The sequence below is a fragment of the Anomaloglossus baeobatrachus genome, chromosome 12 (genome assembly GCF_048569485.1).
Source record: "Anomaloglossus baeobatrachus isolate aAnoBae1 chromosome 12, aAnoBae1.hap1, whole genome shotgun sequence".
Taxonomy (NCBI): Eukaryota; Metazoa; Chordata; class Amphibia; order Anura; family Aromobatidae; genus Anomaloglossus; species Anomaloglossus baeobatrachus.
Window position 1 is genome coordinate 30689773 of NC_134364.1, and position 27002 is coordinate 30716774.

At 48.8% G+C, this 27002-nt stretch overlaps 1 protein-coding gene across 1 annotated transcript in view; it reads left to right on the forward strand.

The window, feature by feature from the left end:
* LOC142258106 (uncharacterized) overlaps window positions 1–27002 on the forward strand; it is a 40400-nt gene that overhangs the window by 11461 nt on the left and 1937 nt on the right. The window contains exons 5-7 of the mRNA XM_075330571.1: window positions 13040–13150; window positions 14714–14820; window positions 15224–15314. Coding sequence (XP_075186686.1) covers window positions 13040–13150; window positions 14714–14820; window positions 15224–15314 — 309 coding nt within the window. The remainder of the gene's footprint in view (window positions 1–13039; window positions 13151–14713; window positions 14821–15223; window positions 15315–27002) is intronic.

Consider the following 27002-nt stretch of genomic DNA (forward strand, 5'->3'; position numbering starts at 1 on the left):
ACCGGGGTGTGTCAGTCTATTATGACCTACCGTATTTTTCAGACTATAAGACGCACCGGACCATAAGACGCACCCTGGTTTTAGAGACGGAACATAGGAAACTAAAATATTAAGCAAAAAATGTGGTCATGACCCAATGTAATGGGGCGAGGATCTGCTGCTGACACTGTTATGGGGGTAATGTCCTCAAATTCTCCACTAAAGTACCCAATCCTGGTAATGATCCTCCTGCCTTGTATATGATCCCCATCCTTGTGCGTGTGTATATATATATATATATATATATATATATATATATATATATATATATATATATATATATATATAATATATATATATATGCCCTTATCCTGCTATATGCCCTTATCCTGCTATATGCCCTTATCCTGCTATATGCCCTTATCCTGCTATATGCCCCCATCCTGCTATATGCCCCCATCCTGCTATATGCCCCCATCCTGCTATATGCCCCCATCCTGCTATATGCCCCCATCCTGCTATATTCCCCCATCTTGCTATATTCCCCCATCCTGCTATATTCCCCCATCCTGCTATATTCCCCCATCTTGCTATATTCCCCCATCCTGCTATATTCCCCCATCCTGCTATATTCCCCCATCCTGCTATATTCCCCCATCCTGCTATATTCCCCCATCCTGCTATATTCCCCCATCCTGCTATATTCCCTCATCCTGCTATATTCCCTCATCCTGCTATATTCCCTCATCCTGCTATATTCCCTTATCCTGCTATATTCCCTTATCCTGCTATATACCCCCATCCTGCTATATTCTGCCATCCTGAAATATGCCCTCATCCTGCTATATACCTCCATTCATCCTGCTATATACTGCCATCCTGAAATATGCCCTCATCCTGCTATATACCCCCATCCATCCTGCTATATACCCCCATCCATCCTGCTATATACCCCTATCCATCCTGCTATATACCCCCATCCATCCTGCTATATACCCCCATTCTGCTATATGGCATGTATCCTGTGTCACACAAAAAAAAATAAACGTTTATACTCGCCTTTCCTCATTCCCTGCAGCCTCGCTCGTCTTCCTCTCTGTGCCGGCAGCAGCGCCGCTGGAGTGTGGAGCTGTCACCTTTTGTCTGCAGCATCGCTCGTCCTCCTGTCTGCCTGTCAGCTGACCTGCGTGGAGACTAGCAGTGTGCACAGTGATGACGTCATCGCTATGCTCACCGCTCTCCACACAGATCAGCTGGCCGGCAGACAGGAGGACGAGTGATGCTGCAGGGAAGTGACCGGTGAGTATACCGTAATATTCACTGCGCTGATGATGATGCGCGGGGGGGCAGTGATTACAGCTGCACATGATCACTCAAGGCTGTAGTTGCCATGGGTGATCATGCGGGCCGGCTGTTAATTAGGCGCACACACCCCCGCCCACCTGTCAGCGCTGATGAGATGATGGGTGGGAGGATGGGCATGCATATCTAATGAGTGGGCCCACATGGTCACGGCAGGCGCTGCTCGTGCCCCCGATGACCCGCTCCACCACAGCACCCTCATTCCCTGCAGCCACATTCAGACTATAAGACGCACCCCCCACTTTCCCCCTACATTTGGGGGAAAAAAGTGCGTCTTATAGTCCGAAAAATACGGTATCCCTCTTCAATAATGAGTGAAAGGACTAGAGTCCCTGCGGCTTAGCCTCAGTAGAGGTTGAGATACAGGCCATGCAGTCCTAGCCATGAGCCATCTCTTATTTTAGTGGGGAAACTCTTGTAAATCTTGTTTTGTGTAATGTTAAGAAAGTTTTAGTTGTATCCCACCATTCCCCCAAAGATATATCTTGTAAAAAATGTTGTAGCCCTGATTCTGCCACTTATTTTCATTTTCCGCTGCGTCGCTCCATTACAGATACATTCACATTTTTACTTTTAGAGCACATTATGTGAAATCTCTGCTTGTAGTAAAACTAGGCGTTTTTCAGGATCCTTTCCGGAATATGCGCTCTCACAGATGCTGTCAATCACAACTTTGCAATTGTCCTAGCAGATCAGCATCCTCAGACTCTAATGATCTATGTCTACAAGGGAGAGGTAAGAGTGCGCACCCGCGGAGAAGACTCTGAAGAAACGCACAGGTGCAATACAATAAGAGATTTCACATAGTGTGCTGCAAAAGCAACAAATCTGAATATCTCTACAATGGAGTGATGCAGCGCAAAAGACAAAAGAACGTCTAAATCAAGGAACAGGGATTTCTCCAAGGTATTTAATTTAAGTTGTTTGATCAAGTGACAGATCCTCCTAAATGCACCACTTCAGCATTTCTTTTTTTCAGGGATACGGTGGCACTTTAAATGTAAGTGCCCTGACATCTGTCATATAGTCGCCTTACAGCGGCTTCGTTGTTTTCTGATGCCACTCTGGTTCTGCAGCGCCATCTTGTGACTGTAACTTCTGTTTAGCTAGATATCACAAGTTACATGATGAGCTTTCAATCCAAGTCTATGAGAGGAAGAATGAGGCTGTCATAGACTTGTATTGAGCTGTGACCACTAGATCCATGAAACATTGGAGCTGCCAGCAGGTAGAAGTCACAAATTACATTACAAGCTCTCAATCCTAGTCTATGAGGACTAGAAAAGGCTGTCATAGACTTGTAATGAGCCGTGACCACTAGATCCATGAAACATTGGAGCTGCCGGCAGGTAGAAGTCACAAATTATATTACAAGCTCTCAGTCCTAGTCTATGAGGGCTAAAAAGAGGCTGTCATAGACTTGTATTGAGCTGTGACCACTGGATCCATGAAACATTGGAGCTGCCAGCAGGTAGAAGTCACAAATTACATTACAAGCTCTCAATCCTAGTCTATGAGGGCTAAAAAGAGGCTGTCATAGACTTGTATTGAGCTGTGACCACTGGATCCATGAAACATTGGAGCTGCCAGCAGGTAGAAGTCACAAATTACATTACAAGCTCTCAGTCCTAGTCTATGAGGGCTAGAAAAGGCTGTCATAGACTTGTAATGAGCTGTGACCACTAGATCCATGAAACATTGGAGCTGCCGGCAGCTAGAAGTCACGAGTTACATGACAAGCTCTCAATCCAAATCTGAGAGCCAGAACAAGGCTGTCATAGACTTGTATTGAATTGTGACCTCCGGCTCCATGAAACATTGGAGCTGTCGGCAGGTAGAAGTCACAAATTACATTACAAGCTCTCAATCCTAGTCTATGAGGGCTACAAAGAGTCTATCATAGACCTGTATTGAGCTGTGACCACTGGCTCCATGAAACATTGGAGCTTCCATCAGGTAGAAGTCACAAGTTACCGTACATGACAAGCTCTCAATGGTGGTCTATGAGAGTCAGAACGAGGCTGTCATAGACTTGTATTGAGCTGTGACATCCGGCTCCTTGAAACCCTGAAGCTGTCCGCAGGTCGCTAATCACAGGAGACTGACCGGAGAGACGCTGGAAAGAGCTGAAGATGCCAGAGGGTGAGTATAAGACAGGGAGCAGGGGACTTAAATTTAAAGCACCGCTGCAGCGTAGGGTTTTTTTTTTTTTTTTTAAGAGGATTTATTTAATCGTATGAACGTATATCTTACCATCATATAAAAATAAACACCAGACAATAGACAGTGATTGAAAAATATCAACAGGATAAAAATCAAATTTGAATATCAAGATTTTCTATATATGCAATAGCGTTATCATTTACAATATAGAAATCCTTCTTGTCACCATGGTAGGATCTCAGGGGGCTCCTCAACAATGTGCTGGATAGTTTGACGTCTGCTCCACAATCACAGGTGGGAGAGTGATATTTTCCCCACTTATACATAAGATCTGCACAGACGCCAAAGTTTGTTCTGATACGATTTAGAGTAACCCATGTTTTCCTTGGTAGATTGAAGCCTGGTGGAGGGTTTTGTAAATTAGGGAACATTTGGGGATCACCTTCTACTACATTGACCCAAAGTTCTCGCCATTTCTCCTCTAAATTGAAGTCTTGTTCATGCAAGGTGATTGCAGTTCGGATGGGTGGGTGTCTTGATTTCAATCGTTGTTTTTCATTATTCACTACTTTAGTGTACTCTTTAAGTAGGAGCTTGTGTCTTCTTAGATTTGCGGGTGCGATATGACCCAGCACAGGTAACCAGTGAACAGGTGTAGGTCTAATAGCACCAGATATTATACGCAAAGAGTTGTTCAGCTGAGTGTCAATTAAGTTTACATGACAGCTATTTAACCATGCTGGAGCCCAGTATTCTGCAGCAGAGTACACCAGGGCAAGAGTAGATGTTCTCAAAACAGATGTTGCCGAGCCCCAAGAGGATCCACAAAGTTTCTGAATAATATTATTGCGTGCTTTCAGTTTCTGTGCCAATTTATCCAGATGGGATTTAAAAGTTAGACTTCTATCAAGGGTTACACCTAAGTACTTAGGATTGAAATTGTGTTTAACAGATTGGCCTTCAAGTTCAGTCTTAGCACTTGCATTGTGTAAATGAAAGCAACAAACTTCCGTTTCTTTGTCGCTCCATTGGGAGACCCAGACAATTGGGTGTATAGGCTATGCCTCCGGAGGCCGCACAAAGTATTACACTAAAAGTGTAAAGCCCCTCCCCTTCTGCCTATACACCCCCCGTGCTCCCACGGGCTCCTCAGTTTTTTGCTTTGTGCGAAGGAGGCAGACATGCACGCATAGCTCCACAGATTAGTCAGCAGCAGCTGCTGACTATGTCGGATGGAAGAAAAGTGGGCCCATATAGGGCCCCCAGCATGCTCCCTTCTCACCCCACTCTTATCGGCGGTGTTGTTAAGGTTGAGGTATCCATTGCGGGTACGGAGGCTGGAGCCCACATGCTGTTTTCCTTCCCCATCCCCCTTAGGGCTCTGGGTGAAGTGGGATCCTAACGGTCTCCAGGCACTGAGACCGTGCTCCATCCACAGCTCCTGTGGACCCTGCTGGATAGGAGCCGAGTATCGTTCAGGGACATGGCCCTGCTACTTTGAGGTACTCTGTGTCCCCGTGGGGACCGCGCACAGCAACACTCCAGCATTGCTGGGTGTGCTAGTGCACCGGAGACCGCGGCGCTGACCGCGTTTGTGCCATTATACACTGCAGCGTCGCTGAGTGTGTTTGTGTATGGGGACTACCGCGCTGACCGCCGCTGCCATTGTTATTACTGAGGCGCGGCTGGGACTGTTAGTGCGCCGGGGACTCTGCGCCGGCCGCGCTTATACGGCGGCCGCGCTTATAACTCGAGTCCCCGGCTTTTGGGCCTAGTCTCTTTTTCTTCCCGCCCCCAGCCCTGCCAGTCAGGGGAAGGGCGGGACGCTGTACAGCACGGCAGCACTGAGGGCTGGAGCATGCTTTGCATACTCCACCCCCCTCACTGTGCACAGTGGGGCACCAGTTCCCGCACTTTCTGGGTCACGCCCACGGCTCCCTCCTCTCCTCAGGACGCCGGCAGCCATTCCTGTCAGCTCCTCGGACGCTGCAGAGGGGAGACAAACTCTGGGGGACCCAGGCAGGGATTCTGGTGGCCACACAACCGCTTTAAGCGGGCGGTAAGCAGCACCTGAGGTGCTGGCCCCACTTGTGCAGAAGTGTAATTATAGTTTATATGTTTACAGGCTATACTTTACACTGTATGGTGCACAGTTGATTTCTGGCTATATACCCTGTTGTGTTGCTCAAAGGAGACAACAACATGGCGCCCACAAGAAGCAGGGGTGCCAAAACACAGGCTTACTATGCTGCCTGCGCCGCATATACAACCTCGCTACCGGCAGGTTCCACTGACCCTCATTGTGTGCACTGCTCGGCCCCTGTGGCACTTACTCAGCCGGAGCCTCTGCTAAGGGGGGCCCAGGGGGAACCACCTGCTGACACTGTCCAGGTGACAGGGACGGAGTTTGCAGTTTTTACTGACAGACTTTCTGAGACTATGGCTAAGATTCTAGAAGCTTTGCAGTCCAGACCGGTATCTCAGACCATGGGCACTGTGGAATCACTGCCCCCTGGTTCCCCTCAGTTGGAACAACAATGTTCCCCCGGGGTGTCTCATAGATCCCAGGGTGAGGTCTCTAACACGGACCGCAGTCCCAGACCGCCTAAGCGTGCTCGCTGGGAAATCCCCTCGACCTCATCACATTGTTCAGGGTCTCAGAGGGATGACTCTCTGTATGATGAAGCGGAGGTAGCTGATCAGGATTCTGATCCTGAGGCCGCTCTGAACCTTGATACTCCTGATGGTGACGCCATAGTGAATGATCTTATAGCGTCCATACATCAAATGCTGGATATTTCTCCCTCGGCTCCTCCAGCGGAGGAGTCAGCCTCTCAGCAGGAGAAATTCCGTTTCAGGTTCCCCAAGCGTACAACGAGTATGTTTCTGGATCACTCCGATTTCAGAGAGGCAGTCCAGAAACACCGAGTTTGTCCAGATAAGCGTTTTTCCAAGCGCCTTAAGGATACACGTTATCCCTTCCCCCCTGACGTGGTCAAGGGCTGGACTCAGTGTCCCAAGGTGGATCCTCCAATCTCCAGACTGGCGGCTAGATCCTTATTTGCAGTTGAAGATGGGGCTTCGCTCAAGGATGCCACTGACAGACAGATGGAGCTCTGGTTGAAATCCATCTATGAGGCTATCGGCGCGTCTTTTGCTCCAGCATTCGCAGCCGTATGGGCACTCCAAGCTATCTCAGCGGGTCAAGCGCAAATTGACGCACTCACACGTACGTCTGCGCCGCAAGTGGCGTCCATAACTTCTCAAACGTCGGCATTTGCGTCCTACGCTATTAATGCTGTCCTGGACTCTGCGAGCCGTACGGCGGTTGCAGCCGACAATTCGGTGGCAATACGCAGGGCCTTGTGACTACGGGAATGGAAGGCAGATTCGGCTTCCAAAAAGTCCTTAACCGGTTTGCCATTTTCTGGCGACCGTTTGTTTGGTGAGAGACTGGATGAGATCATCAAACAATCCAAGGGAAAGGAAACATCCTTACCCCAGGCCAAACCAAAATTACCCCAACAGAAGAGGGGACAGTCGAGGTTTCGGTCCTTTCGGGGTGCGGGCAGGTCCCAATTTTCCTCGTACAAAAGGCCTCAGAAGGATCAGAGGAACTCCGATCCATGGCGGTCTAAGTCACGCCCTAAAAAGACCGCTGGAGGTGCCGCTACCAAGGCGGCTTCCTCATGACTTACGGCCTCCTCACACCGCATCCTCGGTCGGTGGCAGGCTCTCCCGCTTTTCCGACATTTGGCTGCCACAGGTAAAAGACCGTTGGGTGAGAGACATCCTGTCTCACGGTTACAGGATAGAGTTCAGCTCTCGTCCTCCGACTCGATTTTTCAGAACATCTCCGCCTCCCGAGCGAGCCGATGCTCTTCGGCAGGCGCTGGGCACTCTGAAGGCAGAAGGAGTGGTGGTCCCCGTTCCTCTTCAGCAACAGGGTCACGGTTTTTACTCCAACCTGTTTGTGGTTCCAAAGAAGGACGGGTCTTTCCGTCCTGTCCTGGACCTAAAACTGCTCAACAAACACGTAAAGACCAGGCGGTTCCGGATGGAATCCCTCCGCTCCGTCATCGCCTCAATGTCCCAAGGAGATTTCCTTGCATCGATCGATATCAAAGATGCTTATCTCCACGTACCGATTGCTCCAGAGCATCAGCGCTTCCTGCGCTTCGCCATAGGAGACGAACACCTTCAGTTCGTGGCACTGCCGTTCGGCCTGGCGACAGCCCCACGGGTTTTCACCAAGGTCATGGCTGCAGTAGTGGCGGTCCTCCACTCTCAGGGTCACTCGGTGATCCCTTACTTAGACGATCTGCTGGTCAAGGCTCCCTCTCAAGAGGCATGCCAGCACAGCCTCACCGCTACTCTGGAGACTCTCCAGAGTTTCGGGTGGATCATCAATTTTCCAAAGTCAAATCTGACACCGGCCCAATCACTGACATATCTTGGCATGGAGTTTCATACCCTCTCAGCGATAGTGAAGCTTCCGCTGAACAAGCAGCGTTCACTACAGACGGGGGTGCAATCTCTCCTTCAGGGTCAGTCACACCCCTTGAGGCGCCTCATGCACTTCCTGGGGAAGATGGTGGCAGCAATGGAAGCAGTCCCTTTCGCGCAGTTTCACCTGCATCCTCTTCAATGGGACATCCTACGCAAATGGGACAGGAAGCCGACGTCCCTCGACAGGAACGTCTCCCTCTCTCAGGCAACCAAAGCTTCCCTTCGGTGGTGGCTTCTTCCCACTTCATTATCGAAGGGGAAACCCTTCCTACCCCCATCCTGGGCGGTGGTCACGACGGACGCGAGTCTGTCAGGGTGGGGAGCAGTCTTTCTCCACCACAGGGCTCAGGGTACGTGGACTCAGCAAGAGTCCTCACTTCAGATCAATGTTCTGGAGATCAGGGCAGTGTATCTTGCCCTAAAAGCGTTCCAGCAGTGGCTGGAAGGCAAGCAGATCCGAATTCAGTCGGACAACTCCACAGCGGTGGCTTACATCAACCACCAAGGCAGAACACGCAGTCGGCAAGCCTTCCAGGAAGTCCGGCGGATTTTGATGTGGGTGGAAGCCACGGCCTCCACCATCTCCGCAGTTCACATCCCGGGCGTGGAAAACTGGGAAGCAGACTTTCTCAGTCGCCAGGGCATGGACGCAGGGGAATGGTCCCTGCACCCGGACGTGTTTCAGGAGATCTGTTGCCGCTGGGGGATGCCGGACGTCGACCTAATGGCGTCCCGGCACAACAACAAGGTCACGGCATTCATGGCACGATCTCACGATCACAGAGCTCTGGCGGCAGACGCCTTAGTTCAGGATTGGTCGCAGTTTCAACTCCCTTATGCGTTTCCTCCTCTGGCACTGTTGCCCAGAGTGTTACGCAAGATCAGGGCCGACTGCCGCCGCGCCATCCTCGTCGCTCCAGACTGGCCGAGGAGGTCGTGGTACCCGGATCTGTGGCATCTCACGGTCGGCCAACCGTGGGCACTACCAGACCGACCAGACTTGCTGTCTCAAGGGCCGTTTTTCCATCTGAATTCTGCGGCCCTCAACCTGACTGTGTGGCCATTGAGTCCTGGATCTTAGCGTCTTCAGGATTATCTCAAGAGGTCATTGCCACTATGAGACAGGCTAGGAAACCAACGTCCGCCAAGATCTACCACAGGACGTGGAAAATATTCCTGTCGTGGTGCTCTGCTCAGGGTTTTTCTCCCTGGCCATTTGCCTTGCCCACTTTTCTGTCCTTTCTTCAATCCGGATTGGAAAAGGGTTTGTCGCTCGGCTCCCTTAAGGGACAAGTCTCTGCGCTCTCTGTGTTTTTTCAGAAGCGCCTGACCAGACTTCCACAGGTACGCACGTTCCTGCAGGGGGTTTGTCACATCGTCCCTCCTTACAAACGTCCGTTGGAACCCTGGGATCTGAACAGGGTGCTGATGGTTCTTCAGAAACCACCGTTCGAGCCAATGAGGGATATTTCTCTCACACGCCTTTCGCAGAAAGTGGTTTTCCTAGTTGCAGTCACTTCACTTCGGAGAGTGTCTGAGCTAGCAGCGTTGTCATGCAAAGCCCCTTTCCTGGTGTTTCACCAGGACAAGGTGGTCCTGCGTCCGGTTCCGGAATTTCTCCCTAAGGTGGTATCCCCCTTTCATCTCAATCAGGATATCTCATTACCCTCTTTTTGTCCTCATCCAGTTCACCAATGTGAAAAGGATTTGCACTTGTTAGATCTGGTGAGAGCACTCAGATTCTACATTTCTCGTACGGCGCCCCTGCGCCGCTCGGATGCACTCTTTGTCCTTGTCGCTGGCCAGCGTAAAGGGACACAAGCTTCCAAATCAACCCTGGCTCGGTGGATCAAGGAACCAATTCTCGAAGCTTATCGTTCCTCGGGGCTTCCGGTTCCCTCAGGGCTGAGGGCCCATTCTACCAGGGCCGTGGGAGCGTCCTGGGCCTTGCGGCACCAGGCTACGGCTCAGCAGGTGTGTCAGGCAGCTACCTGGTCGAGCCTGCACACTTTCACGAAACACTATCAGGTGCATACCTATGCTTCGGCGGATGCCAGCCTAGGTAGGCGAGTCCTTCAGGCGGCGGTTGCCCACCTGTAGGACGGAGCCGTTACGGCTCTATTATGAGGTATTATTTACCCACCCAGGGACTGCTTTTGGACGTCCCAATTGTCTGGGTCTCCCAATGGAGCGACAAAGAAGAAGGGAATTTTGTTTACTTACCGTAAATTCCTTTTCTTCTAGCTCCAATTGGGAGACCCAGCACCCGCCCCTGTTTTTTTGTGTACACATGTTGTTCATGTTGAATGGTTTCAGTTCTCCGATATTCCTTCGGATTGAATTTACTTTAAACCAGTTTATAATTTTTTCCTCCTTCTTGCTTTTGCACCAAAACTGAGGAGCCCGTGGGAGCACGGGGGGTGTATAGGCAGAAGGGGAGGGGCTTTACACTTTTAGTGTAATACTTTGTGCGGCCTCCGGAGGCATAGCCTATACACCCAATTGTCTGGGTCTCCCAATTGGAGCTAGAAGAAAAGGAATTTACGGTAAGTAAACAAAATTCCCTTCTTTTGATGGGTTAGGTTTTAATCTCCATTGTCGGAAGTACTTTCCCATTACACTAAGATCTTTTGTAAGAACGTCCTCTGCTTGCTCCATTGTTTTGCTTACCATAGCAAGTGCCCAGTCATCGGCATATCCTAATTTCCGTGACACTGTTTTAGGAATATCAGCTAGGTACAGGGCAAACAGGAGAGGTGCCAGCACTGATCCCTGGGCCAGTCCGTTGTTTAAAGATTTCTTACAACTGGTTGAATCGCCCATAATAAGATGAAAAGTTCGATTTGCAATCATATTGTTCAAGAGGTACATCATTTTCTTACATGGAATCACCTTCAGAAATTTATATAAAAGTCCTTCCCTCCACACAGTATCATATGCAGCAGAGAGATCGATAAGCGCCACTGAAACTTTCTTGTTCTTCTGGAATTCAGCTTCAATGAGAGTTGTCAAAGCTAAGACTTGGTCACAACAGTTTCGAGCAGGTCTGAAGCCGGCTTGCTCTATAGGTATTGAGTCAAAAATCTTTAGACTGATCTTGTTATATATTAAGCGTTCTAAGAGCTTATATAAGCAACTCAACAAGGCAATGAGTCTATAGCTTGATGGATTATCTTCAGGCTTCCCAGGTTTTAACAATGCAATTATTTTGGCATGTTTTAATTTACTAGGGACTTGAGCATTCTCCATAATATCTGAGAAGAACTTTGCCATGCATTTTTTCGCATAAGGTCCATAGTTTTTGAGAAATTCAGGATGGATCCCATCAGAGCCGGGAGCTTTGTTAATTTTAGTTTCAGCAAGGGCAATTTCAATGTCACAGGTTGTAAAAGCACGTGAGTATTCTTCAGATGGTGCCACTGATGATTTTAGTAGCTTAAACTTACTTTTAACTTCTATGGTGTGAGCTCGGTCTTTTGGGCTTCTTGAGATGTTCACAATGTGTGCTGCAATTTGATTTGGAGTTATAGCATTCGTTTTCTGCTTTACTTTACGATTTCCTTCTAGTTTTCTTAAAAGAGACCATGCTTTTCTGCTGGATCTTTTAAAGTCCAAATTCTCAACTGTTTCCATCCATTTAATACAACGTGCTGCATTCAGTTTGTTCAACAATTCCTCACCAATTTCCCCATCTTCACTCTCAAGAAATTGTCTGTACAGTTGTTCACATTCATCAGACCATCCTGGGATATATTCTTTGCGAAAGCCACGTGGTATTGATTTCTTTGCAGCTGTAATAACTGCTTTACAAAACCGTTCATAGTTTTTACTGATTGGTGGTATCCAGCCGATACACTTATCAAGGTGATCTGCAAACTTCTTCCAGTTGGCTTTGGCAAGGTTCCATCGAGGACGCGGATACGACGTTACAAGAGGAATAGATACTCCAATGGTGATGATGACAGGGCGATGCTGGCTACGAGGGAAATGTTTGACAACACATCGAGATGTAGACAAAGGTTGATTGTTTCTATTGCGTGAGACAAAACATAAGTCAGGATTGTATCCTCTCTGCCAGGCTGCTGACTGGAAAGTTGGAAAGTCCTTTGCATCAAAAACGAGGAATATATTATGCGCTTCAGACCAGTTTACCAGATACTCGCCATTGTCATCGTTGCTAGCATATTGCCAAAGCTCGTGGTGGCTATTAAAATCTCCTATGTATACAGTAGGGTGTGGGTGAACATGAATGACTTCTGTGGGCCATTGTACTGCAGGAGGCTTGTAAATATTAACAATTGTGATATCGCCAACTTTGCTCACAACTTCATGGATGTCATTTTCAACAGATGTAGATACAAGCATTGCGTTTTCAATGTTACTTTTCACATATGTGGCTACACCGTAATGAGTCATATGTAGCACCAATTAGATCAAAGCCATAGATGGAGCCACGAACTGGGAGTTGATCTTCATTTTCAACATGCGTTTCCTGAAGAACAAGTACATCTATTTTGTTATCAGTGAGGAACTTGTGGAGGAAAACACATTTTAGGCGGCTGATACCTTCAATATTAATTTGGCAGATATTCACCATGGGTCCAAGATCTTTCATTTGAGGAGTGACATTTGTGACAATACCATTATATTTTTTTAGGCATTGTCAAAGTTGTTCCTTTGTTCCTCTGTTGATTATCAGGTATGAGGTAAGATATACTGACCACGAAATCTAGATATAATTTGATTGTTTGGTCATCAAGATTGTTAGTCCTTTAGCGTTACCCAGGGTGCACCACGTGGAGGCGGACTAACATTGCAACCCCTTTTAAGAGGAAGCAGCAGTATATATAAAAGTGAAACTCCACATTGACTATAGATTGTAAATGTAAAATATAATGTATAATTTATAATATAACAATAATTAAAAAGTCTCTTGTATATGACTGTGTGCATTATATACAATACAAAGCATTGTGCCAACACTGCAAATATTTAGCTGCGTTTTTCTGTTTTGTCTCCAATGTAGGGTTATATTTACAGCTCAGCCAGTAAATTAGAAGGAGTAGAAATCAATGCTGAATTTTGCGAACTGCAAGAGAAGATCATAAATAAGTATCATTTTTCTGACAGAATTCAGGTACGTTAGCTAATGCAGATCTATGGCATATTGGGGGCCAAAGAAAGTTCCCATGTTGCAAGTTTCCTCCTAACACACCAATATTTTATTTTTGAGTTGAGCAAAATTATTTGCCGGACCCCCTGGTTTGGTGGCCATGTTGGTAATTGCAACTTAATGAGTTTGCGGGGCCTACAAAGCAAAATTGCATAAGAAAAATATCAATATGTTGGATCGCACTTGGACCTAAATTATGGCAATGCTCATGAGATTGTGTGTCCACCCATATCCTGTCCACAGCCATTAACTTGAGAATGGCGGCAGCCATAGGCATAGAAGTGGTGTCTAGGTATAGTAAAGTATCCATATCCATGCGCTACGCAATGAAACCACCTATAGCGCCACCTGGTGGAAAACACCGGCGTTTGCATTTTTATCTCGACAACGGAACGAGATAGAGGAAAAAAAAAGTGAATTACAAATTTGTAGAGCATCATCAATTCAATACGAATCGACACCTTGCATACAGAAATGCTGTGATGGGAAACCCATGACCCCACAAAACATTGAATGCTGGTCATGCATATGGCGCTCATTTAACTTTGATGCTCAAAGTGGCCCCCGTCAGCTGCAATGCACATCTGGACTCTGCACAGCATACTGTATCTTGCTGCACGTTGTGCAATATGGTAGGGGACACGTTTGCACAAGCATCTGTGATACATCGTCGTAGGTCCTGCAATGTTGGTGGAGGGGTCGCATACACCTGCTGTTTGACGTGAACTCATAGAGAGAAGTCCAATGGGGTCAGGTCAGGTGAGCGTGAAGGCCAGTCCATGCAGCCACCATACCCAATGACTTGTAGGAAGATCTCCATGAGGTATCGCTTCACGTCCGCAGCCTTGTGAGTTTTACATGTTCTAATCATAGCATTTCTGTATGCAAGGGGTCGATTCGTATTGAATTGATGATGCCCTTCACTTTTTTTTCTCTCTCTCGTCCTGTTTTCAAAATAAAAATGCTAACTCCGTTGTTTTCCACCAGGTGGCGCTATAGGTGGTTTCATTGCGTAGCGCATGGCTACTTTACTATACCTAGACACCACTTCTATGCCTATAGCTGCAGCTGTTCTTAAGTTAATGGCGGGTTAATGGCGGTGGACAGGATATGCGTGGACACACTGTATATCGTGGTGGGTTGTGCATACAGCAGTGATTCTGGTCTCCTCAAAGAATTTGGCTCCTCTGTAGCTGCGATCTGAGCTAGGATATGGCCATTAGTAGCCAGGATGTATTAGAAATATCTTTTGGCTACTGAGTCCACAATATAGGGACATATGAGATCTGTCTTTGGCAGGGAAAGGTTTAAACTAATCTTTACAGCCCGATTATATTATCAGTGCTTCTTTTATCCCCATGTTGCTGTGATTAGGACATTGGCACATTTTTATTTTTTTGCGCTCACTAGATTCCTCATTCATTCTTTTAACAAAAACTTTGTTTTTTTTTTCCCCTCTCGAGCTCCTTGTTCTATTGAGTCCTATGTGCACATGCTCGGTATTGTCCGCTCTTTTTCTTCCCGCAGGTGCACCATTCAGATATATGCGGTCAGAGGAGCCTTCTGCACCGGGCTGACGTGGTCGTACTAAACAATGTATTCCAATACTTCATGAACAAGGAGGAACAAATAAAGTAATCCATTCACTTACTTGACATTGATTGTCAACATGTCACATATTTACCTACCCAAATTCATACCCCTGTGATTTGATGTTGTGCATAATTCGGCCCTGTATGAATCCGGGTCTGAGCGCTGGCTGTGCATTACAACCGCTACATATCGGTGCTTCTGGCCACCCGTCACCCAGCGAAAAGCTGTAAAACTACACTTCCAGGCTCAAGATTGGACGTACCCAATGACTCTCACCAACCTTTTGACCAAAGGCGCTGCGGTGCCTCTTGTAGTTCCATGTGTTACAATCCCATTGCAGTGAATGGGCGCCCAGGTTCAGTTTTATCATTTAGACTGATTGGTTTTGTCAATGTCAGGATTTGACTTTTTATGTTAACAATATTTGACAATTGTCGTTTTTAGAGCCTGGAAATTTATATATGAAAACATGAAGAAAAAGGGAAGCCTTTTAGTGACCGTACCTAGTCTAAAGGAATCCCTCACCAAACTGCAGGTTCGTTGTTATTTCAGTAAATACTAGCTGTAGTGCCCGGCATTGCCCGTGATAGTAACTGTGTGTGTGTGTGTGTGTGTGTCTTTCTCTTTGTGTGTGTGTGTGTGTGTGTGTGTGTGTGTGTGTGTGTGTGTGTCTTTCTGTGTGTGTGTGGGGGAGGGGGTTCTTTTTCTGTGTGTGGGTCTCTTTTTCTGTGTGTGTGTCTTTGTGTAGGTCTCTTTCTGTGTGTGTGTGTGTGGGGGGGTCTCTTTGTGTGTGTGTGTGTGTGTGTGTGTGTGTGTGTGGGGTTTCTTTTTCTGTGTGTGTGTCTTTGTGTAGGTCTCTTTCTGTGCGTGTGTGGGGGGTCTCTTTCTGTGTGTGTGTGGGGGGGGTCTCTTTTTCTGTGTGTGTGTGTGGGGGGGTGTCTCCTTTTTTCTGTGTGTGTGTGTGTGTGTGGGTCTCTTTCTGTGTGGGTGTGTGTGTCTTTTTGTGTATGTGGATCTCTTTCTCTGTATGTGTGTCTCTTTGTGTGTGTGTGTGTGTATCTCTTTCTGTGTGTGTGTATCTCTTTCTGTGTGTGGGTCGCTCTTTCTTTGTCTTTCTTTGTCGCTCCTAATTGGGAGACCCAGACAATTGGGTGTATAGCTATGCCTCCGGAGGCCACACAAAGTACTACACTAAAAGTGTAAAGCCCCCCCCCCTTCAGCCTATACACCCCCCCGTACTGCTACGGGCTCATCAGTTTTTATGCTTTGTGTCAATTTGGTCAGGACATCGCCTTACCCTCGTTTTGTCCTCATCCAGTTCACCAATGTGAAAAGGATTTGCACTTGTTAGATCTGGTGAGAGCACTCAGACTCTACATTTCTCGTACGGCGTCCCTGCGCCGCTCCGATGCACTCTTTGTCCTTGTCGCTGGCCAGCGTAAAGGGACACAAGCTTCCAAAATCAACCCTGGCTCGGTGGATCAAGGAACCAATTCTTGAAGCTTACCGTTCCTCGGGGCTTCCGGTTCCCTCAGGACTGAAGGCCCATTCTACCAGGGCCGTGGGAGCGTCCTGGGCCTTGCGACACCAGGCTACGACTCAGCAGATGTGTCAGGCAGCTACCTGGTCGAGCCTGCACACTTTCACGAAACACTATCAGGTGCATACCTATGCTTTGGCAGATGCCAGCCTAGGTAGGCGAGTCCTTCAGGCGGCAGTTGCCCACCTGTAGGACGGAGCCGTTACGGCTCTATTATGAGGTATTATTTACCCACCCAGGGACTGCTTTTGGACGTCCCAATTGTCTGGGTCTCCCAATTAGGAGCGACAAAGAAGAAGGGAATTTTGTTTACTTACCGTAAATTCCTTTTCTTCTAGCTCCAATTGGGAGACTCAGCACCCGCCCCTGTTTTTGTATACACATGTTGTTCATGTTAAATGGTTTCAGTTCTCCGATATTCCTTCGGATTGAATTTACTTTAAACCAGTTTATAATTTTTTCCTCCTTCTGGCTTTTGCACCAAAACTGATGAGCCCGTAGCAGTACGGGGGGTGTATAGGCTGAAGGGGAGGGGCTTTACACTTTTAGTGTAGTACTTTGTGTGGCCTCCGGAGGCATAGCTATACACCCAATTGTCTGGGTCTCCCAATTGGAGCTAGAAGAAAAGGAATTTACGGTAAGTAAACAAAATTCCCTTCTTCTCTGTCCGTAATAGGAGTCTATAATAGATCCATTCCCCGCTCCATTGACTCTAATATAAGCAGGTTTTTTGGCAAAAAACTGTAAAGCGCATGGTTACATTTTCTCCTCAATACATAGTCTATGACGTGTCTTGAGTCAAATGAGGCGTCTGTGCAAAATTTTATGACTGTAAATGCGACCGTGCAGATTCGTTTAGCGGACACATACACTCAGCTTTATATATTAGATGAAGTCCTCCATTGATTGTCTTGTGTAGACCATGAACTTACAAACATTACCCTTTATTTAGATCTCATAGATTACCCTACCCCTACAGGAAAAAATTGGATGGAGGCAGCTTACCATAAAATCACTGGCTCAGATGTACATGAAGTATAAAATGCACCAGGCTGCTATAGATTTGGCAGTTCCTCCAGGCTTGTTTTTAATAAAATAAAACACCAGTTCACAGTTCCAAGAAACTAGTTTTTTTTTTTTTTCTTTTTCAACATGGTTATGTGAGGCCCTGGCCTATCAGGTCGTCACAAGGGTGCTGTGCAATCTTCCCTTCTGCATGGTATCCGCTCCTCCTTGGTTACGGATCCTGTCCCTTTGGTGTTACTAAGAGCAGGTATACACAAATCCTGAGGAACACTCTGCACCACACCCACCAGACACCCATTGGGCAGCCTGAGGGGAATAGGGCCGCCCAGATGGAGGGATGGTAGAAGGAGGGCCAGAAGTGTCAAGAGTGCTTTACACGCTGCGACATCGCTAGCGATCTCGTTAGCGATAACCACGCCAGATCGCACATACGATTTGCCGAGATCGCACATGTGACCGGCGCTACAAAAATGACCTATGTGCGATCTCGGCAAATCTTATCTGCGATTTGGCATGTCACATCGCTAACTAGATCGCTAGCGATGTTGCAGTGTGTAAAGCACCCTTCAGTTGTAGTCAGAGAGTGCCAGTGAGCCGTGACAGGACAAGGTCACGCTGCGGAGCTGGGCTCCTGTACCCTTCCCAGGTGCCAGACGTTGGTCTGGCCTGGAAGGAGCTGGAACCCCGGTCGCAGGGGGTAGTGACATGGGGCACGGTACTGCCACAGAGGGCAGACCGGTGGCCTTGTGCTACAACCAGGTAGGGGCCAGGGCACGACGGGATACGCGGACCCTACCCTGGGAAGTAGCTTCATGCAGCCCAATAATTCACCCGACGGGAACGGAATCTTCATGAACCGCCCTCCACCCGCTCCAAAATCTGGGTACTAGCGAAACCAGAGGGATAGGACTTCGCAAAACCGTCCAGAAAATCCCAAGCGGGAACCATGAGAGCAAGCCCACCCTGCTAGCCATGCCAGTGAGCGGGACCCGATTTAGTTCTAGGCGAAAGGGATCCACCAAGTGTAAACACGGTGCCAAGGGACAAGGCTTCAGACCAACCAGCAACGCCAAAAGGGCTTGGACCCAACGTGTTTGAACTAAGGCTGCAGGACGTTCAAGACTTTGGTTTACCTGGTGTCAGTGTCAGCATCTCTGGACTGTGTGAGTACGTTGTGCCCCTTTGCTCCCAACGGGTCCCCAGACTGCCAGTACCGAGCCCCTGCCCACAGAGGGGTTAACATCAATTGCTGCCATTCCATCGCTCCCGGGCGCTCCCCTAAACGCAGCAGCAGTGGTATCCCAATTTTCTCTAGTCCCTTCCACGACAGCATAGGAGGTTGTCTCTCCACGCCCTAATTGGGACAGGAAGTACGAGAGGTTTAAAAGGACCCTCCCACCTCCCACAGCCAGTGTCTTTCCTGTCCCCATGGGGCATGGAGAGGTTTTTTCTTTTCTCCTATGCTGTGGTGGCCGGCGAACTACAGTATACAAAATTTTTTTTTTTTTTTCCCCCTTCTTACCTTCAGCCGGGCAGTATCGGTCGGGCCTTCTCCGCTCCTCCCTTACTGTTCCCTCACGCTGTGAGGGACCGCTGCTCCAGCCTTCCGGAACTCCTCTGGAGGGATGCGGGCTGTGGAGCTCCCTGGCCGGCGTCCTCCCTGAGCCGTCGGCCGCTTCCTGCATGCACGCTGCTGGAGCGATCCGGAAGTGCTCCCGGGGGCGGGACTTCCGGTCTAGCGACTTCCGGTTGAGCGCTTCCGGTCGCGGAGGCAGCGTGGAGGACACGCCGACACTGACTCGGCCTGGCCAGGACCGGATGCAGGAGGCGGGGAACGTTGCTGTCACTGGGGGGGCAGGCCCTTTTGCATAAGGGCTGCCGTGAAGACGTCAGACATGGTAAGAGATTCGACTGTGTTCCATGTCATGTCGTCCCCTGCAGCTGCATCTGCAGAGCCCAGTGTGCCCCCTGCTACTGTAAGTACGGAGGGGGATGGTCCCTCAAAGATAGGTCTCAGGCAGACATCTTATGACTCTCTGGTCTGTGTTTTCTAGGAGGAGAAGGCCTCTAAGAAACTGGAAAAAAATGAAAAATCAGAAAAGTCTGAAAAGTCAGAGAAGTCTGAGAAATCCGATAAACCGGATAAATCTGACAGATGTGAAAAGATTAAGAAATGTCCAGTCTGTATAAGGAAGCTCCCTGCAGTCTGGGACAAGAAGCTTTGTCAGCAGTGTACGGACCAGATTATTAGGGCCGAACAACCATCCCTGGTAGATGAGTTGCGGTCTATGATGAAACAAGAGATTCAGGCCTCACTGGCCTCCCTCCCTGCTCCTGGCCCCTCTTCTCCAAAGAAGAGAAAGATCCAGTCAGCCCCGTCTGATCATGAGGACGCTGATTCCGCCTCAGAGGGTCCTGATGAAGGAATTCCCTCTGGGAGGTCTGACCAGTCCTTTCTGTTTCCCTCAGAGGACTTGGGGGATCTTATTGGGGCAGTTCGGAGCACTATGGGGTTGGAAGAAGTGCAGTCTCTTCCCTCTATCCAGGATGAAATGTTTGCTGGCCTGAAAACAGTCAAACAAATAGGGTTCCCGGTTCATGCCAGTATTCTGGATATTGTTTCTCAGGAATGGGAATTTCCTGAGAGGCGGGTACGGAGTGACCTTAGACGCCGGTTTCCTCTAGAACCTTCTGGTTTACTTTGGGAGGTCCCTAAAGTAGATGTACAGGTAGCTAGAGTAGCTAAACAAACTGCGCTTCCCTTCGAAGATACCTCCCAACTTAAGGATCAGTTGGATAGGAAGGTAGAAGGCCTAATGAAGCGATCCTGGGAAGCATCGTCTTCTTCTATTCAGGCTAACATTGCATCCACTTGTGTCTCCAGGTCCCTACTTAGGTGGTTAGACCAGTTGGAGGCTCATATTTCCCAGGGTACCCCGAGGGAGGAATTGCTGGAATCCCTTCCCTTGCTTAGGAAGGCTACCAGTTTTTTGGCAGATACCTCGGTGGAATCTGTCCGCCTGGCGGCCAGGACCTCGGTTCTATCTAACTCTGCCAGACGTGCCCTCTGGCTTAAGGCCTGGAGTGGCGACTCCACCTCCAAAATGAGGCTTTGCTCCCTTCCGTTTAAAGGGGATTTAGTGTTTGGGCCTGCCCTGGATGATATTCTGGACAAGGCGACTGATCGTAAGGCCTTACCTGACCCTAGACCCACCAAGAAGCGGTCCTTTCGTCCCTCGATGCCTCAGGCCTCCCAGCCCAGAGGGAAAGGGAAGACTGGCAGGTGGAGCTATCCGAAGGGTAGGGGGAGAAACATCCTCATTCCCACCCATCAACAACGTCCTCAGCAGGACAAACAGTGACTCGGCCCGGGTGGGGGGACGACTCTCGGAGTTTCTTCCCCAGTGGCGGTCCATAACCACCTGCCAATGGGTTCTGAAGATCGTCTCGGAGGGTCTTCTAATAGAATTCATCTCCCCCCCCCCTCTCCCGGGTCTCCGAGTCACTGCTCTGGCGTCGCAGGTTTCACAGACTCTGTTGTACGCAAAGATTCTAGAGCTTGTACACTCGGGGGTCGTTTCCCCAGTCCCGAGTCAGGAAGTAGGGATGGGACACTACTCCCGCCCTTCCTTGTCAAGAAGCCGTCTGGCGACGTCCGGATAATAATCAATTTAAAGCGTCTCAACCGTCAGGTCAGGTACCGGCGGTTCAAGATGGAGTCAGTAAAATCAGCTATCCCCCTGATAGGTCTACACCACCAGATGGCCTCTATAGACTTGAAGGACGCCTACTTTCATGTGCCCGTCCATCCGGGTCACAGGCAATACCTCAGGTTTGCGGTTCTACACGGGGAGGAGGTACTCCATTTTCAATTCAATGTACTTCCCTTCGGGATCTCCTCGGCTCCAAGGATCTTTTCAAAGATCATGGCAAAGGTGGTCGCCTTCATACGATTGCAGGGTATCTGTCTGGTACCATATTTAGACTACTTTCTTCTCATGGCTCCCTCGGCCCCAACCCTCCGGAGTCATGTGGAAAAATCTTTGGTAATCCTTCGGTCCCTGGGATGGATTCCCAATCTCAAAAAATCACAGCTAAGCCCCTCCTCCACTCGACAGTTTCTCGGAGTACTGCTGGACTCCGACCGACAGGCATCCTTTCTCCCGGAGGGCCACAGGGTAGCTCTGTTAGCCAAATTATCAAACCTCCGCAGACAGGCTCGCCCGACGCTTCGAGCAGCTATGTCGGCTCTGGGTTCTATGACATCCTGCATTCCCTCAGTCAGGTGGGCTCAGGCCCATTCCCGGTGTCTCCAGGATCATATCCTGGCGCATTGGGACAGACTCCCGTCATCCCTAAACAGAAGATTTCGCCTCTCGGGGCCCGTCTCCTCATCCCTTCTCTGGTGGCTGCGGCCCAGCAACCTGCAGGTGGGGGTTGCCTGGACTCAGACACCCCTGGTTACACTACAGTAAGATAAGCTCAGGCACACATGCTTGTGTGCCTGAGCTTATCTTACTGTATGCTAATTTTTCTCGGTGCACCTACCCAACCAGTGAGCCAGACTTTAGTATTTTGAAGTTGACCCCTGGTTACACTGACCACAGATGCCAGCCTGCGAGGATGGGGTGCTATGGTGGCAAACTCCCCATTTCAGGGGGTCTGGAGTCCTTATGTCAGCTCCCAATCCTCCAACTACCGGGAGCTCAGGGCAGTCAGGGAAGCCCTCCTTGCGGCTCAGGATCTCGTCCGGGACTCGCACGTCCTGGTATACTCAGACAATGTCACGACAGTGACGCACCTCCGCCATCAGGGCAGTACACCCTCCGGCGCCCTGAAGTCAATGTCCTCCCGGATCTTTCAATGGGCGGAACACTCTCTACTATCCCTTTCTGCAGTACATCTCAAGGGCTCACTAAATCTTCAGGCAGATTTCCTGAGTCGTCGGGATGTTCATCCGGGGGAATGGAGTCTGGATCAGGCGGTGTTCTGCTCTCTGGTGGCACGGTGGGGTGCTCCAGAAGTGGACCTCTTTGCTTCGGCAGAAAATCGCAAGGTCGCAACATATTTCTCCCTGAACCCTCGGGACACGGCGTTGGGGGTGGACGCCTTCTGCCACGTATGGTCCTTTGGCCTCGCCTACGCTTTCCCCCCTCTTCCTCTTCTCGCAAGGTGCCTGAGGAAAATCAGAGACGATGGGGTCACAACTATCCTGGTAGCCCCTCTGTGGCCTCGGAGGAGTTGGTACAGCCTGATCATGACTCTCGGGATAGCCGGTCCGGTCCTCTTGGGTTCCGACCCCAGTTTACTATCCCAGGGTCCGATTTTCCATCTGGATCCCCAGAAACTCAAATTGGCTGCCTGGCTTCTGAGGCCCGGGCACTAAAGGCCCAAGGCCTATCTGACAAAGTTGTGGCTACCCTACAGAAGAACCGAAAACCAGTGACTAATAGTATTTACAACAAAATCTGGAAGCGATTTTCCTCCTGGTGTGGTTCTCGGCCTCCTGATCCGCTCCGGCCTAATGTTGCGCAGATTCTGGACTTCCTCCAGAGTGGATTGGACTTAGGACTTCCTTCGGCCAAGCACCCTGAAGGTTCAGGTATCAGCACTCAGTGCAGTCTTTGACACGGCTCTGGCGGATCATCGCTGGATCCGCCGGTTCTTTGTATCCGCTGGTAGAATCTGTCCACGTCAGCGGGTCCTGACGCCTCGCTGGGATCTCAATGTGGTCCTTACCGGACTTTCTCAGTCACCGTTTGAGCCACTGTCCTCCTGTGCCATTCGTTCTCTTTCTCACAAGACTGCCTTTCTTGTGGCCATTACGTCTGCTCGTAGAGTCGGGGAACTTCAGGCTTTGTCTATTCGGGAGCCCTACCTGACCATCAGAGATGACAGCATTGTGTTTCAGCTGGATCCTTCCTTCCTTCCCAAGGTGGTTTCGGATTTTCACCGTTCTCAGTCCATCATCCTACCTTCCTTCTGTCAGCATCCTAGGACTCCGGGTGAGGAAGTGTTTCATTCTTTGGACGTTCGTCGTATTGTATTGCACTACCTGGAGGTTACTGCTCCTTGGCGCCTTGATCATAACCTGTTCATCCAGCCCTTTGGTCGTAATAAGGGCAGGAAGGTGGCTAAGAGTACCGTCGCCAACTGGATTGTGCGGGCAATTAGAGACGCCTATCTCGCTCAGCATCTCTCTCCGCCTACCGGGTTTACGGCGCACTCCACCAGGGCTACCTCTGCCTCCTGGGCTGAACGGGCAGGGGCTTCTCCTGAGCAGATCTGCAAGGCGGCTACGTGGTCTTCCCTCCATACATTCACGAAGCATTATCGTTTGGATCTGGATTCCAACAGGGATTTGGCTTTTGGCAGGAAGGTCCTGCAGGCTGTGGTCCCCCCCTAGGTATCAATTCTTTGGTATTCCTCCTATGCTGTCGTGGAAGGGACTAGAGAAATAAGAATTATTCTTACCGTTAATTCGGTTTCTAGGACCTTCCACGACAGCAGGTAATTCCCTCCCGCTATGGTATTCATTTATTCATGGATATGTAGTACTTCTCATTGCTATGGGTTCTTTGTAAGACACTGGCTGTGGGAGGTGGGAGGGTCCTTTTAAACCTCTCGTACTTCCTGTCCCAATTAGGGCGTGGAGAGACAACCTCCTATGCTGTCGTGGAAGGTCCTAGAAACCGAATTAACGGTAAGAATAATTCTTATTTTACCACGAACCGTGGGTGGCGTCACGAACATTATCCAATCCACCCTTTCTACCCCCTTTTTATTTTCGAGAGGCTGCGTGACCCTGCCTCGGGTCCGGAGACTGCGGATCCGGATATGGGCGGGGGCATCACAGTTAACATGAAGAAAGTAAGGACTAGTGGCAGACAAAGAACAGTCAGTCAGAAACTAGCCTGGCCATCATTCATGGAAGCGAGCCTGGCGATTACACCTTTCCAAACAAGAACTATAGATAATGAGTGTTTGGAAGAGCCGGGCCCATGCGCCAGGTCAGTAACCTGTGGCCGCAGGATGGGAGCCCTGCAAATCTTGCATTTTTTTTTTTTTTTATTAGCCAGGCTGCCATGACTTCCATAATGACGACGTTGACCCTGCCCGGCTAATGAAAACAAGGGCCAGGAATGCCGGGACGTAAGGAGATTTGCAGGGCTTCCTTCCAGCAGTCACAGATTACAGCCCAGGCAGATGGCCTGACGTCCTGCAGATTGATTCTCCCATCTCTAGTGTGGGGTAAGGGCCTTTTTAACAATTCTGGCAGAACATTGGTTGGTAAGATGATCCTTGGCTCATTTAATGGTAAGTTCCCATGATGAGTATTTTGTGCGTTATTTCCACTGCGTATTTTCATGCCCCAAAAAACGTAACCTATTACAGTTCAAGCAAGGTAGCGCTGTTTTTTTAAAGGGGTGTCCACTACAATTCTATATATTTCCCGCAGCTACAATAAAAAAAGCATATACGCAGCTTTATGCCGGCGTCACACGGTACAATCTATCACGCGATCGCACAAGCGATCATACCCGCCCCCGTCGTTTGTGCGTTACGGGCAAATCGCTGCTCGTGACGCACAAAGTCGTTAAACCGCCGTCACACGTACTTACCTGCAAAGCGACCTCGCTGTGGGCGGCGAACATCCTCTTCCTGAAGGGGGAGGGACGTTCGGCGTCACAGCGATGTCACACAGCCGCCGGCCAATAGGAGCGGAGGGGCGGAGATGAGTGGGACGTAACATCCCGCCCACCTCCTTCCTTCCGCATTGCCGGCGGGTGCCGCAGGAGGCAGGTAAGCTGTGTTCATCGTTCACGGGGTGTCACACGGAACGATGTGTGCTGCCCCGGGTACGATGTACAACCGGCACCATTAAAAATAAACAATTTTTTAAAAATAAGCGACTAGTACACGACTCACAATTTGTGAGCGATTCTGCGTCGCTCGGAGGTGTCACACGAGACGACGTCACAAGCGATGTCGGATGTGCGTCACGAAAACAGTGACCCCGACGATGCATCGCACAATAGATAGTCTCGTGTGACGCCAGCATTACAGCTAGCGCAATTCCAGCGGAGCCGTGGCTCGCGGTGCTAGAGGTCATGTGGGGTTCTGGTGTCATGAGAGCCCCACGTCCAGTCATCACTGGCTTCTGTCTCCCCACCTTCGGACATTAGAGCAATCAACAAGAAGCGAGCGGCAGCTACAGCGGTCACATACTGTTGATTATCCTGTTTGCCCCGCCTTGGAACAAACAGAAGGCGGTGCTGATTGCACGCGGGGCTCTCTTAACGCCACAACCCCACGTGAGCTCTAGCACCGCGAGCCCGGACACCGCTGGACCTGCGTTGGCTGCAGAGGGGAGTATAAGCTTTTTTTATTTTATCTGGTAGAAATGTGGAATCAGAAGGGGTTGTCCTCATAGTGGACACCCCCTTTAATGCTTTGGACCTAGACCTGCAGTATGTCAATATCTCATTTATGGTTTTTGGGGGGGGGTTTTTTCCAGTAAATATGTTTTATTTGCAGATTTTCTTCATAGACGTGAATGAGATGAGGAAAATCTTCCGATTTAAACACTGCATATTTTAGCAAGTTTCCATAACGGAAACAGACTAAAAATACATGTAATCCGCACATGACTTTATATCAAAGCTAAGTAGCAGGAAGTTTCCAAAACAAAGTGGTATAAAGCATGAAATGCCAAAATCAGACCAAGAAATGCAGCTGAAACCATGAGATAAAAACAAACATGAAAGGTTTAATAGGTGAAAACCCCATGAAATTGGAATGCAAGCCACTACTTACGAGTAGTCAGGAAAGCCGGGGTCTGGTCACAGGAGGACACGTATAGACACAGTGAGAATTGAAGCGTAGTCAGGTCACAATCCAGGGTAAATATTCCAGGAAGACATGTAATAACTTAAGAGAGAATATTGAGACCTAGATAACAGTCTGGGGTCAAAAGCCAAGAAGTCATGACAAGAACAGGGAGCGGGCAAAGAGAAGTCAAGCAACAGTTTGGGGTCAGAAAACAGAACAGAACAAAGGAAAGACACAGGTTAACAGAACAACTACTGTCAAGGGAGAAATTTAGGTAAGACTGCTCATGGAGTCTTTGTTCAGGGCAAATCCAAAGGACGGGTCCAAATTAGCTATCTGCACAGATATAATAACTCAGACAATAATCACAACGAGACGTGTTCACTGGTTTGAGCCAGTACAGGTAACTGACTCGTGTATTTCAAAAGACTCGTAATTCCACCATACAACATTTAACCTTGAAGCAAGAACAGGGAGTGATCATCCCACATATTACATCCCTTATTTCAGCTGTGAGAAAATCACAATTATAAAATTTTTCAGCATATTATGAAATACCTCTCTCTTCATTATTTATTCTGGCTTCATTATCTAGTTAGAACATTCTTTCTTTGTGTGAAATCACTGATAACACTTTCACTAAGCAAGGCTTCACCGTTCATTATTTCTACATCTGTTCACTCGTCCTTGGTTAACCCTTTCTTGAACATACAGCTTAGAATCATATTATGGCGTCTGTGCAGTTGTCATATAGACACACAGATAATTATGCAACAACATCTATATTTTGTTTATTTACATACACAGATACTACTATTACATTTG